The sequence below is a fragment of the Lactuca serriola genome, chromosome 8 (genome assembly GCF_051521515.1).
Source record: "Lactuca serriola cultivar US96UC23 chromosome 8, Lser_US96UC23_V15, whole genome shotgun sequence".
NCBI classification, from domain to species: Eukaryota; Viridiplantae; Streptophyta; class Magnoliopsida; order Asterales; family Asteraceae; genus Lactuca; species Lactuca serriola.
In genome coordinates, this window is record NC_136415.1 from 188979720 (window position 1) to 188993715 (window position 13996).

A 13996-nucleotide genomic window follows, 5' to 3' on the forward strand; every position below is an offset into this window, starting at 1 on the left:
ACGGTGACGGCCATAACACTTTAATTATTGGTCACCCTTAACCACCTTCGTTTGTCAAAAAACCAAGGTTTTTTTTGTATATATAAAGAATAACTATTGTGTTTGTTTGTTTCATGAGGCGACTCCTAACGAAATGCTTTAGAGACTTTGGTTTTTCACATATGTCACACCCGATGGAAGTTAAAAAAAAAAAATATTGGGTAATAAAGCTTATAAATGATGGAGGACAGATATTTCCACCAATAGAACTTTAGTTCTTCACCCACAAACAAACAAGGGGGTTGAATAATCCACATTTTGAGACAATTTTCCGATGAAAAAGTTTTTAAATTAACAAACAATAATAATATAAATTAATAACATACAATCAAAAGTTAGGTTTAACATTGAAAATAATTGATGAAATAATTATCATGATTGAAATCATAAACATGGCAAAATGAATAGTATTTAAATATACTTTTTCAATTTTGATTTTCAATGATTTCCCTTTAGCACATTTTGTACCTTTTCAAACATATTTTCACGATTTCCCTTTGTTAACATGGTAAACTGGTTTTTTTCTTCTCCATTTTAATTTGGTGGGCATGTGGACAAGTTTGCTATAGTAATATTGTGGAAAATGAGCTTGGACAGGGATAGTTCGCACAAGGTCAATGTTGGTGCACACTATTCGTTTTGATTGTCATTTTTGAGGAGGTTTTGTCAAATAAGTATCGGAGTATCATGTCGTGACAACCGACTTCAGGGAAAATTCAGACATCACATCGGGCATCACTCATTTTTTGTGAAATGTGGCCGTGAAGAAGCATTCACGCATTATGGCCAAATTAAAATTCTGAAATATTATTTTTCTTGATCGTTTTGGGAATCCTGCAAGTCTTGTTGAAGGGATCATTATATATTATATATAACAAGCTCTTTGCAATTGCAATGTATGTTGTGATGAGATTGATATTGCGTACAACCAATCAAATTCTTTTACTGGATAGTATTCTTCAAATGCATTGAATGTGTGGGTAAAGTTACCATAAATCAAGACGGAGAAAAATAGAATAAAGGCATGCATATCTGGGTTTTGAACATCTAAAACCCAGACGATTTTAAAAAAATTAGAAATAAAAAAATATCTTGTACGTATCAGACCCTTAGAGAATTTCCTTCATATAGGACACAACTACATACCAAAATAATGGCCAAGCTATGTTCGCTTTTACATAACCTACCTATGCTTGTGTTAAGAAAACAAATTAGCACACAACAATTTTAGTCAATAGGAGTATAGTCCAAAAGGAAAATCCAAGTAAATTAGTGGCATCAATCATAAATCTAAACAACGTAACATGTGTGTTTTCCTCATATTTTTGATTAATATATATCAACTGAACATCTTATCTTCCACGAAAGGTGATATATTTCCTAAACAATGACGAAACCATGCGTTTCTATATAAAGCCGGGCAAAGAAATTATTCCGAATCATTCACATCCATTTTTTCTTATCTCTACCAGAACTATGACATCAACAAACCAGACAGCCCTGAGTTTTTTGGTATTAATCTTCTTCTCTGCTACTTTGCTTTCACACACTACATCTAGGCTGCTCCCTGAAACTTCCAGCTATGAGAGCCACGAACAATGGATGGCTCGTTATGGACGCGTGTACAAGGATGCTGATGAGAAAGAACAACGTTCAAAGATTTTTCAAGAGAATGTTCGGTACATAGAGTCATCCAACAGTGTCATGAACAAAGCTTACAAACTAGCAGTCAATGAGTTTGCAGACCTTACAAACCAAGAGTTCACGAGCACAAGGAACCGATTCAAGGCACACGAATGTTCCCCATCGACCTCTGCTTTCAGGTATGAAAATGTGACAGCAGTTCCATCATCAATGGACTGGAGAAAGAAAGGAGCAGTAACACCTGTTAAAGACCAAGGCCAATGTGGTAAGCAAAAACTACTACCGGGATTTTCAAACTTGAGACGTAGTCCAAGTAGTAATTAAGTTATGTTTGTTAACAAGACCATATTTAATTAAACTCGATATCGCATCATATATGTTTGTAGGGTGTTGCTGGGCGTTTTCAGCTGTGGCAGCTATGGAAGGAATAACCCAACTGAAAACAGGTAAATTGGTGTCTCTATCCGAACAAGAGCTCGTGGACTGCGACACCAGTGGTCAGGATCAGGGATGTGAGGGCGGTCTTATGGACGACGCCTTTGATTTCATCCTAAACAATAAAGGCCTTACTACAGAGAGCAACTACCCGTACAAAGGAGTCGATGGCACCTGCAACAGCAACGAGGAATCTAACCATGCTGCAGCGATTACGGGTCATGAAGATGTTCCTGCTAATAGTGAAAGTGCACTTTTGAAAGCTGTAGCTAGTCAGCCTATTTCTGTGGCCATTGATGCTAGTGGGTCCGACTTCCAATTCTACTCTAGTGGGGTGTTTACGGGAGAATGTGGTACTGAACTAGACCATGGTGTTACTGCGGTTGGTTATGGAGCGAGTGCAGACGGAACTAAATATTGGCTGGTGAAGAACTCTTGGGGAACAGGTTGGGGTCAAGAGGGGTACATAATGATGCAAAGAGATGTTGATGCGCAAGAAGGCCTTTGTGGCATTGCCATGATGGCTTCCTACCCGACTGCATAATTGTGTAACATCAAGAGTAATTATTGTAAATTAAGTGTATTTACAGTTATGTTATTACAAGGAAACATGTAAATTACAAAATGTATCCCAAAAATTAAATATTTGTAAGAATCGATGCAGCTATATATATATTATTCATAAGAGAAATTGTGACCGTGAATGTATTTTCGTATATGCATATTCTTCTCCGAGTATTGCAAATTAATTTCGGACAAACAATCACCCAAGCAAAACATGTTGAAACGAGTGAATTCTTTTTTGATCAAACCAAGGGTCAAATGAACAAGAAATACTTTTGACCAAATAACAAAGTTTACCATAAGTTGGTAGCAGATTAAAGTGCAATATTCCAAATAATCCAAAATGAAGGACATCACAAATCAGGGAATGAGAATCCAGATAGATGTGAGACCGGAGTCAAATCCAAGTCATGCCAATCAAAACACCAACTTTCCTTGAGAACCACTTGAAACAATTTTTTTTGGGTGCTAAGCTGCATATGGAAGTACCGGTGAAGTTGCTTTGAGAGCTATGCAATTTATTGGCTAGATGGAAGAAGCTATGAAACCACACATGTTATTTTTAAGAAAACTATTAACATTTATGTATTTATAATAAAAAGAAAAGAAATTGCGTGTATTTATGTTATGTGTATTTATAATCCTACGTTTTGGCCCATGTATTGCCGTTTTATATATAGTTTCTTTTGTACAACGTAGTTGTTAATATATTATTATTAATGAAAGAAATCATGTTGTTCTTGAGAACAAATTTTTATTGTATTGACTAGTAGATAAAGATTGTAATAAACCAATTGATCGAAAGCTAAAGGACAACCACACAACACCAACCGTTAAATTGAAAGTCCAAAATTGAAAAGCCACAACAAACGACACTCTTAATGGAATTTAAATAAACCTTCGATGTAAGGGAGTACACCATGAAATCATAATTGTCGTTGGAATCATTGAGGTTACCGCATCTAAACATTCTTGATAATCAAACCTTGCATAGTTTCGTAAATAAACTAAAAACTTTTTAATAGTCTGGAAACTGTTATTTATAACTAAGGACTCCTAAATGCCACATAATACTTCATTTTTATTTATATTTTCTAAGTTTATCAAAAAAGAAATAAATGCATCTGAAAATAAGAAAATCTACATACAATAAAACGAAATAAAAAAAAAATCGCACATTAGAAAATGCAAAACATTTTTCGAACTTTGGCATTAGATTCAACCAAATAATTCCATGCATATTAGGGTAAGGATCACCTCTAATAGTATCAAAGTCAATTCGTCTCTCCTAATTTTGATCTCTTTCCCCTTACATCCTTCTTGGCATCAACAACCGTTGACCTTTATTTTTAACCTTTTCAAGCAGCCATGATCGACACCTCCTCATCATTTATCTCAATCTTGGGAGCCTAAACTATGATTCCCGACAAGAAATATTTTACACACATAGTATTGGGTTCAATGTTTTTTTTATCATACTGACGAAACATGTCGTAGACTCCTACTACACATTATGATCGTGAGAGCATAAAAATCAAGTTGATCGTCATACATTCGATCTACGGTATAATCTAACAGCTATATTTTATAAAATAAAATGATCCTAAACCGAATACGGCTACCATGTAGATTCTCGAGAAATCTGAGACCTTATTTCTTGAGATGTTAAGGGAAATCAACAGTTGTATAATACCTCTACTACTTCTGCTGGGACCCGACTAACAATGAGTATTACACCTAAATCATGTCGGTTACACTTCTCTTAGAAAAAACTGATTTGATGGTCGTGTATTAGAATTTCCTCATATATACCGTTAAAGATTTGTGTTGCCATGAAAATGACGACATTGCTAGTATCATTCAATTATGTTCCCACGTTCTCTATCAACGTTTTTAATACGACAACATTGGATGGATATATTTAGAAGTTAACATGATTTCCATCTGGATCACTCATAATCAATCATTGTTTTAGGCGAAGGTGAAGTTCAAAGCCGAGGAGTCTAGTACCAAACGGTGACCGACATAACATTTTAATTATTGGTCACCCTTAGACCCCTTGGTTAATCGGAAAACCAAGGTTTTTTGTATATATAAAGAATAACTATTGTGTTTGTTTGTTTCATGAGGCGACTCCTAATGAAATGGTTTAGAGACTTTGGTTTTTCACATATCTCACACCCGATGCGAGTTAAATAAAAGAATAGCGTAATAAAGCTTATAAAAGGTCGAGGACACATACTTCCACTAATAGAACTTTAGTTTTTCACCCAAAAACAAACAAGGGGGTTGAATAATCCACATTTTGAGAAAATCTTCCGATGAAAAAGTTTTTAAATTAACAAACAATAATAATAGATAATAATAACATCAAATCTAAAGTTACATTTAACGTTGAAAAGAAATGATGAAATAGTTATTATGATTGAAATTATAAAAATGGCTAAATGAATAGTTTTTAAATGTACTTTTTCAAATTTGATTTTCAATGATTTCCCTTTAGCACATTTTGCACCTTTTCAAACATATTTTCATGATTTCCCTTTTTTAACATGGTAAACTTGCTTTTTTTCTTTACCATTTTAATTTGGTGGGCATGTGGACAAGTTTGCTACAGTAATATTGTGGAAAATGAGCTTGGAAAGGGATAGTTCGCACAAGGTCATTGTTAGTGCACACTATTCGTTTCGATTCTCATTTTTGGGGAGGTTTTGTCAAATGAGTATCGGAGTATCATGTCGTGACAACCGACTTCAGGGAAAATTCAGACATCACATCGGGCATCACTCATTTTTTGTGAAATGTGGCCATGAAGAAGCATTCACGCATTAGGGCAAAATTAAAATTCTGTAATATTATTTTTCTTGATCGTTTTGGGAATCCTGCAAGTCTTGTTGAAGGGATCATTATATATTATATATAACAAGCTCCTTGCAATTGCAATGTATGTTGTGATGAGATTGATATTGCGTACAACCAATCAAATTCTTTTACTGCATAGTATTCATCAGATGCATTGAATGTGTGGGTAAAGTTAACATAAATCAAGACGGAGACAAATAGAATAAAGGCATGCATATCTGGGTTTTGAACATCTAAAGCCCAGACAATTTAAAAAAAATTAGAAATAAAAAAATATCTTGTACATATAAGACCCTTAGAGAATTTCCTTAATATAGGACACAACTACATACCAAAATAATGGCCAAGCTATGTTCAGCTTTTACATAACCTACCCATGCTTGTGTTAAGAAAACAAATTAGCACACAACAATTTTAGTCAATAGGAGTATAGTCCAAAAGGAAAATCCAAATAAATTAGTGGCATCAATCATAAATCTAAACAACGTAACATGTGTGTTTTCCTCATATTTTTGATTAATATATATCAACTGAACATCTTATCTTCCACGAAAGGTGATATATTTCCTAAACAATAAAGAAACCATGCGTTTCAATATAAAGCCGGGCAAAGAAATTATTCCAAATCATTCACATCCATTTTTTCTTATCTCTACCAGAACTATGACATCAACAAACCAGACAGCCCTGAGTTTTTTGGTATTATTCTTCTTCGCTGCTACTTTGCTTTCACACACTACATCAAGGTTGCTCCCTGAAACTTCCAGCTATGAGAGCCACGAACAATGGATGGCTCGTTATGGACACGTGTACAAGGATGCTGATGAGAAAGAACAACGTTCAAAGATTTTTCAAGAGAATGTTCGGTACATAGAGTCATCCAACAGTCTCATGAACAAAGCTTACAAACTAGCAGTCAATGAGTTTGCAGACCTTACAAACCAAGGGTTCACGAGCATAAGGAACCGATTCAAGGCACACGAATGTTCCCCATCGACCTCTGCTTTCAGGTATGAAAATGTGACAGCAGTTCCATCATCAATGGACTGGAGAATGAAAGGCGCAGTAACACTTGAGACGTAGTCCAAGTAGTAATTAAGTTATGTTTGTTAACAAGACCATATTTAATTAAACTCGATATCACATCATATATGTTTGTAGGGTGTTGCTGGGCGTTTTCAGCTGTGGAAACTATGGAAGGAATAACCCAACTGAAAACAGGTAAATTGGTCTCTCTATCCGAACAAGAGCTTGTGGACTCCGACACAGTGGTCAGGATCAGGGATGTGAGGGCGGTCTTATGGACGACGCCTTTGATTTCATCCTAAACAATAAAGGCCTTACTACAGAGAGCAACTACCCGTACAAAGGAGTCGATGGCACCTGCAACAGCAACGAGGAATCTAACCATGCTACAGCGATTACGGGTCATGAAGATGTTCCTGCTAATAATGAAAGTGCACTTTTGAAAGTTGTAGCTAGTCAGCCTATTTCTGTGGCCATTGATGCTAGTGGGTCCGACTTCCAGTTCTACTCTAGCGGGGTGTTTACAGGAGAATGTGGTACTGAACTAGACGATGGTGTTATTGCGGTTGGTTATGGAGTGAGTGTAGAGCATATATAGTAGGTCAGACATAGGTTATTAACAGCTCATAGTCGCTAGAAGAGTTATGTGGATAGGAGATGGTCCGTGCTCTAGTTCTAGGTGGGAGACTTCGTACTCCTGAAGGTATCTCCTTGGAAGGGAGTGATACGATTTCGGAAGAGGGGCAAGCTAGGACCCCGGTACATTGGTCATTTCAGGGTGACCGCTAGGGTGGGCAGGGTAGCATACCGTTTGGAGGTACCTGCGGTTGAGCCAGATACATGATACCTTCCACGTGTCTCAGTTGAGGAAGTGTATTTCTGACGAGACGGTAGTTTTACCACTAGAGGACATTCAGGTGGATGGGATCCTGAATTATGTTGAGAGGCCAATCGTGATTGTGGATCGAAAGATCAAGGTTCTGAGGAACAAGGAGGTGCCCCTGGTCTAGGTCCAGTGGCAACATCGGAGAGGGTCCAAGCTGACTTGGGAGCCGGAGTCAGAGATGCTGGAGCAGCATCCGGGGTTGTTTACGGCATAAGACTTCGAGGGCGAAGTCTGGTTCTAGTGGGGCAGAATTGTAACATCTTGAAATTCAAGTACACATATTTAACCCTTCTTCCTTTCTAAGTTGTCAAGTTTAGCTCTTAAAAGAAGTGTATGGAAAATGAGTACGCTGGACGTACTGAAGAGTACACTGCGCGTACTCATGCGCTTAAGTTGGACGCGGACCCGGTTGGGTACGCTGGGCGTACCAAGGTTACGTCGGGCGTAACCGGCCCAGATGCAAAACCCTAATTGTGGCTTGAGCCCTTTATAAGGAATGTGATGGCCTTATCCTCAGCCACCATTTCAGAGAGTGAAACCCTAAGAGAGAGCTACCCTTCATTCTTAACCTGTGTGTGTGCTTTTGAGCTTGGAAGTTCCTTTGTGTGTTTGTGAAGAAGAAAAGAGGATCATTGTGGAAGCTAGTCTTGGAGTGCAAACTTTGGATCTGAGCTTTGCAAGGGTGGGAACATCACTTGGAGGTAAAAATCTCAGAACTTTCCTCTTCATTTTGGTGTTGTGTTTCATGGTCCAATTTCTTAGGGTTTTGTCCCAAGATGGAGACTTTTTGAGTAAATGGTCCCCATAAGCCTTGATCTATCCCATTTCAACTTTGGATGTGTTGTAGATGCTTAAGAATCCAAACTTGGTTGTCATTATGGAGTCATGCATGGGTTTTGGTCTTAATGAAGAAAGGAGATAAGAGGTTGGAAGAAGTTATAACTTTCTTAGCCATGCAAAGGTCTAAAGGTTTCGAATTTATGGTTTAGGAGGCAGTAGAGTACCTAGATCTGTGATATGAACCGTTGTCTTAATCGATTCAGACCAAAACTTTTGAGAATGGGAAACTGGGACTTATGCTGGGCGTAATCCCAGTACGCGTCGCGTAGGGGATCGAGTCCCCCGATTCTGGTTAGCCGGAGTACGCCCCGCGTACTGCCCCCTGTTTACTTTCGTTGAATTTTAGGGTTTTAGTCAACATTTGAACTTTTGGGTTAAGGAGGGGTAAAATGGTCTTTTGCCTTTCTGTGGGATTGTAGAAAGGGATTTAATATAGCCCTTGAGAGCCATTATTTATTTGAGGATATTGTTTATGTGATTAGGCGGGGGATAGATCAGTATATTCGTGTGCGAGATTATCCGAGTTAACCGAGGTGAGTCTTCTCACTATACATTACCTAGAGTGGTATCTATGTGTAGACCGGAGGGTCTTGTGTGCTATGTGTATGTATGAGATTATGTGCATTGTGATATATGCATGCTATGTGTTGTATAGACCGGACCAGAGGGCCCAACGATATAGACCGGACCGAAGGGTACAACGAGCTATGACAGGACCAGAGGGTCCAACGACCTACGGGACTAGAGGGTCCCGCTGAGACACATCGACCGAAGGGTCGTACTGTAGCCTCGAGTGGCGTATGTGTTGGATGTGTTATTTTTGGGACTCACTAAGCATTTATGCTTACCGTGTTGTGTGTTATGTATTGCAGGTACCAGTGAGGATCGCAGGAAGGCGCCGACATGACCGTACACACAGATGGAGTTTTATTTACATTGAGATCTTGGGATTTTTTTATTGAGATGATGTTGATACATGGATTTTGATATTACATATGAATTTTATTATATTTTGAAATGGAAAAATTGTTTTGAAAATTTACGTTGTTACACTTCATCTCTCGGAACTTCTCAAATCTAAGCTTTTGAAAATATGATCCTTAAGATCTTCATTCGTTGATATCTCTGATATTCATTTAGAGTTTGTGCCATCTCTAGGCATATATGAAGTACCAATGATGCTTTGAAATCTCTTTAGAAGTATCTTAAGTCACCTCCATCTCGAAACTTGATCATTCTGTGATTCTCTTAAATCTTCAATAAATGAATTTTAAGGTTATCATTTAAGAATTCATTCTGAAACGTTTTGTCATGATGATTTAAATGGTAATTTCTTTATGATTATCCTCTTCATTCCCAATAAAAATGCTTTCGACATGCATTCCAATAAATGTACCGAGTGTTTATGAATTGAATTGATAGTTTTCCAAATTGAACAAACAAACGTCCCATCTCATGGTTACTAACTATCACTTAGGAAGGTCTTTTAGACCTAAGCATTTAATGCAACCCGTTTCCTTTTTCGGGTGTCATCATTCAACTATTCGACCTGACCCATAAACATCCACATATATAAGGATTTTGAATCCTAACTATTCCCACTTTTCTCACTTTTGGCTATCGCCTTCCAAGAACCTCTCAACTGTGCTCTCTTGTTATTAAACGTTATTTAATCTTTTCAATGGCATCAAAAACTTCCAAAACTGAAAATAAGAAGAGATCATCAAAGGGGTCAGCCTCATCATCTTCAACTGAACCCATTCTTAGGGAAACTACCCAAATATTTTCCCTCGATCCTATGGACTACGATGCGTCCGTCAGGATCATGATCATGTTCATAGCTAGACCTCCTATCGCCATTCCTCTTTCCAAAATCCCCAACCATAACATCCTCTTAGGCTTCTATACAAAGCTTTTGAACGTGTAAAGATCGAAGATGGTGTTCTTGAAGTGAAAATAATAGACGATCATATTGTACCTGTGCACAAAGCAACATTTCTTTGTGTAATTGAAGTTGCAGAAAACCTTCAAGGTTTTTGAGTGAAGGAACCCACCTTAGACGAATTTCAATCGTTCCTCTCTCAGATTGGGTACAATGGCAAATTCAAAGCCAACGAGTTCAAGAAATCTGTTGTTCCTAGGATTTGGACCATCCTAATGCATCTCATCCTCAGAGGATTATCCATAAAGCATGGATAAACGGACACGATGAGCAAAGATTGGCTCTATGTCGTCTACATCATCTTCACTGGAAGAGCCAACACTGTTGATCTACCAGAAGTCCTTTGGCAAGACTTCAGGAAGTTTACCGATAAGAGTAAGGCAAATGAGATTTCGAGTCCGAGATTCTGGGCTCTGACTCTTCAATAGATGTACTATAAGCTCCATGTAGCCATTCCAATCAACTCTGACATGCGAGAGGTATACTAATCTTTTAAAACAATTAAGACTTATAGGTTACCCGGTCAAACCTCTTTTGGACCTACCCGACGTCTACCCCAACACATGTTGGCTGTTATTCCTTCTGAATCTCTACATCTAAAATAACATCTTGAGAATTCGGTTGTTTTCAACACAATCTGCCCCAGTCTCAGATGAATTAGCCTCATAAGAGAATAAATCCACTACTTCAGAAGGACAAAGAAAGAAAATTTCCAAGAAGCGAAAAGGATCACCCTCAAAACCGAAGGCCAAAAAGAGAACCAACACTGGTGAATCCTCTCACCAGGATTCACGGATCGGATCTAGACTTGACTCTAGGTCTCTGCCTACCCCGCCTAACCACTATTCCGAAGTACCCTTCGGAGTTTCAATATCACACTCTACATACACTTACGGGGAATCTACACATAATCTACCTGCACCTTCTAAAAATGGTGGTGCTGGTATTGAGCAAACTCCCTTGGAGGCCATTAGGACAAACCCATGAGTCAATTTGAATCACCCTCTCATTTCTACACAAGTACAATCAGTGACCACTGCCACTGATTCCAAGCTTTACGAGACAAGAGTCGTCCCTCCCACCTCATAAGTCTCAATTGATCCGATACCTACCACATGTAAAGGACGATCATGTATTTTTAATAACTATTGGGTTAATTTTGCCATTAGAGCTCACACAAGGCATCCAAAGCTTACCTAAGACCAAGTTGAATACACTCTCATCCCCATGCGTCAATGGGCAGTCAAAATTCACATTTCCTTCACTCTTCCATCAGATGAAGAGAATGATCAAGAACTCCAACCATTTCTTAATGCTTTGAATTCTAAAACGAATGCATAAGTTCCCACTCTTGACGATATAGTGGGTGATCCTCCTTGAAATGAAGAAGTTGCTGCCGGAGAAATTCCTAATAAAACCTTTGTGTTGGATGATCCTCCTTTGAAGACTGATGATACAAATGATTTTCATGTCTCCACGCCCATCTCTAAAACTCCCAAGCCCAATGATGAAGATCTCTCCAATGAGATCATGTTCGAAGATGATAACACAACCGCTAGTGTCATCCTAGTTCCTACTACCTTCAACCTATTGCAAAAACCTTCCTCCTCCAAGGCTCTTTTTGACTTTGGACCTTCTTCTTCCTAAGACATAATGGAAGGAGAAGAAAATCAAGAAGGACTCAACATCATCTCTCGCCATCCATAAACTACCTTGGATGGCGATCAAGAAAATCCATCTCAAGATGATTAAAACAATGATGCCAAGGATCTTGAAGACTCATAAGACAATGAAATTGATAATGATAAGAAGTCATAAAGTTCTACTTCGAACACATGATCCTTAGAAGAAAACATTTTTGATCCATTTACTCTTTTGGAACTCTGAGACAACGTTGTGACGGCTAATTCTAAGGTTGACAAGGTCAATGAAAAGGTTAAACCACTTGACTCAAAACTCGATCTTGTGATTAAATCTCTTTCCGAGATCAAGGCTGCTGCACCCTCGGACCTTGATCGAGCCAATCAGTTGGACCAACTCATTTCTCTTTGCTTGAGGCCAAGGAATGTTATAAAACAAATCTTGATCATCACATATCTACCACCTCTACCATGCTTAAGATCCACGATGACATGATCTCTGCTACTAACGAACTTATCAAGCAGACTCATGTTCATCATGAAAAGCAAATTCAGATATTGGAGAAGGAAATTCTTCACAAGGATGCCATGAACATGGTGATGTAAGAAGTTCTCATAAAGGTCATTTGATCAGCTCAACACTTTGTGAATACTCTAAAACACAAGTTTGATGAGCTTCTGTTAATAATGGAAGAAACTTTTGACCATATCAAAGCCCAAACTCCAACTGCCAATGCTTATGATTCACTTTCTAATCAAATCAACACGAGCTTTCAACATGTGTTCGAACGCTTGGACAATTTGCAATCAGATGCATTGCTTGCATATGAGGCAGGGCCTTCCCATGCAATAGGGGGAGAGAAGATGGTTCAATGGAAACCTATCTTAGACTATGCGCTCCGAGATGAAACTACAGATGAAGAAATCATCAGCGTAGAAGCTTTTGAAGAAGAAGATGAATTTGACGAAAATGATCTGGTGAATAATGCGATTATTGGACTTCAAGCCATCAGGGAACAATATATCATCTCAAAAATCCTTTCAGAAGAAGATAAGACGAAATGGTCCTTAGTCTCTTGGCCATCATCTCTATCAGAAGCCTTCAAAAGGAGTCACGCCATGGAAAAGTTAAAAACAAAATTGACTTTTGATGCTTTCCGAGCCACTCATCCAATGCCTTCTCCAATTCCTGCTCCGAGGATTGTCCAAATTGATGAAGGTTCTCCCCAAGGTTGTAGAACTCGCTACTTAGTGCTTGCTCGGCCGACTGCTAAGTAGCGAGTACTCGGGAGTACTTGGATTCGGTAATTCATGTAGAAATATTTTTAGGAAAATTATATATGTCAAAATCATAAGTTAAAATCATAATTTACTTGAAATATATAACAAAATTAGATACGTGTGTGTTAAATAATAAATCATTAAGTGTATTATACATATTAATCTTGAAATTCTTTATTTTTTTCTCTTTTTATGACAATTTTGACCCTTTGACCAAATTTGACCGATTAGGCCGAGTTTGACTTTGTTGACCGAGCAGGCCAGAGCAAGATCGAGTAGGCCCGAGTTAGAGAGATTTTGACCGAGGTTGACCGATTTTTTTACTGAGTTTGACTTAATCCAAGTTTTTTTTTCCGAGTTCACATAACTTGCTTCGGTGGAGGGCCGATTCTGAATAGTCGGCCGAGTAGGCCGAGTTTTGCAACATTGGTTCTCCCACCAGGAAACCTGATGAGCTTCCTAAAGAGCCTTTGGTTCCTCCTCTATCCGAGATGCTCATCAATCAATCTGGTCAACAAATCATATCATCTATTCTTACTCAAGAAGGTCCTATCGAAGACAAGGGAAAGAGGATCTCTTTCGAACTAGACAGCCTAGTGAAGTCATTAAAAAAGTCTGAGGGCTGGTCCAAAGAACAAATGCAACATGCTATGGAAGAAAGCATCCATATTTAAGCATTGAAAGATAATCCCAATCCGATGCTGGGCATTTCTCCGGTTTTCCGAGAAGGAATCTTGCATGACATTCATTTTGTGCCCTTCATGTATTTTGATCTTCCAAAAATGACCGAGACCAACTTGACTTACCAATATTTCCCCATAGACACTTCTACATCAA

The 13996-nt window shown here is 38.2% G+C and overlaps 1 protein-coding gene and 1 pseudogene across 1 annotated transcript; both read left to right on the plus strand.

The window, feature by feature from the left end:
* The first annotated feature begins 1515 nt into the window (after positions 1 to 1515).
* LOC145066469 (senescence-specific cysteine protease SAG39-like) lies at positions 1516 to 2662 on the plus strand. The gene is made up of 2 exons (XM_079013728.1): positions 1516 to 1948; positions 2070 to 2662. Exons 1-2 carry the CDS (start codon positions 1516 to 1518, stop codon positions 2660 to 2662), a joined length of 1026 nt encoding a protein of 341 aa, XP_078869854.1.
* Positions 2663 to 6207: 3545 nt separating this feature from the next.
* Positions 6208 to 7168, plus strand: LOC145067694 (senescence-specific cysteine protease SAG12 pseudogene; annotated as a pseudogene).
* Positions 7169 to 13996: the final 6828 nt, after the last annotated feature.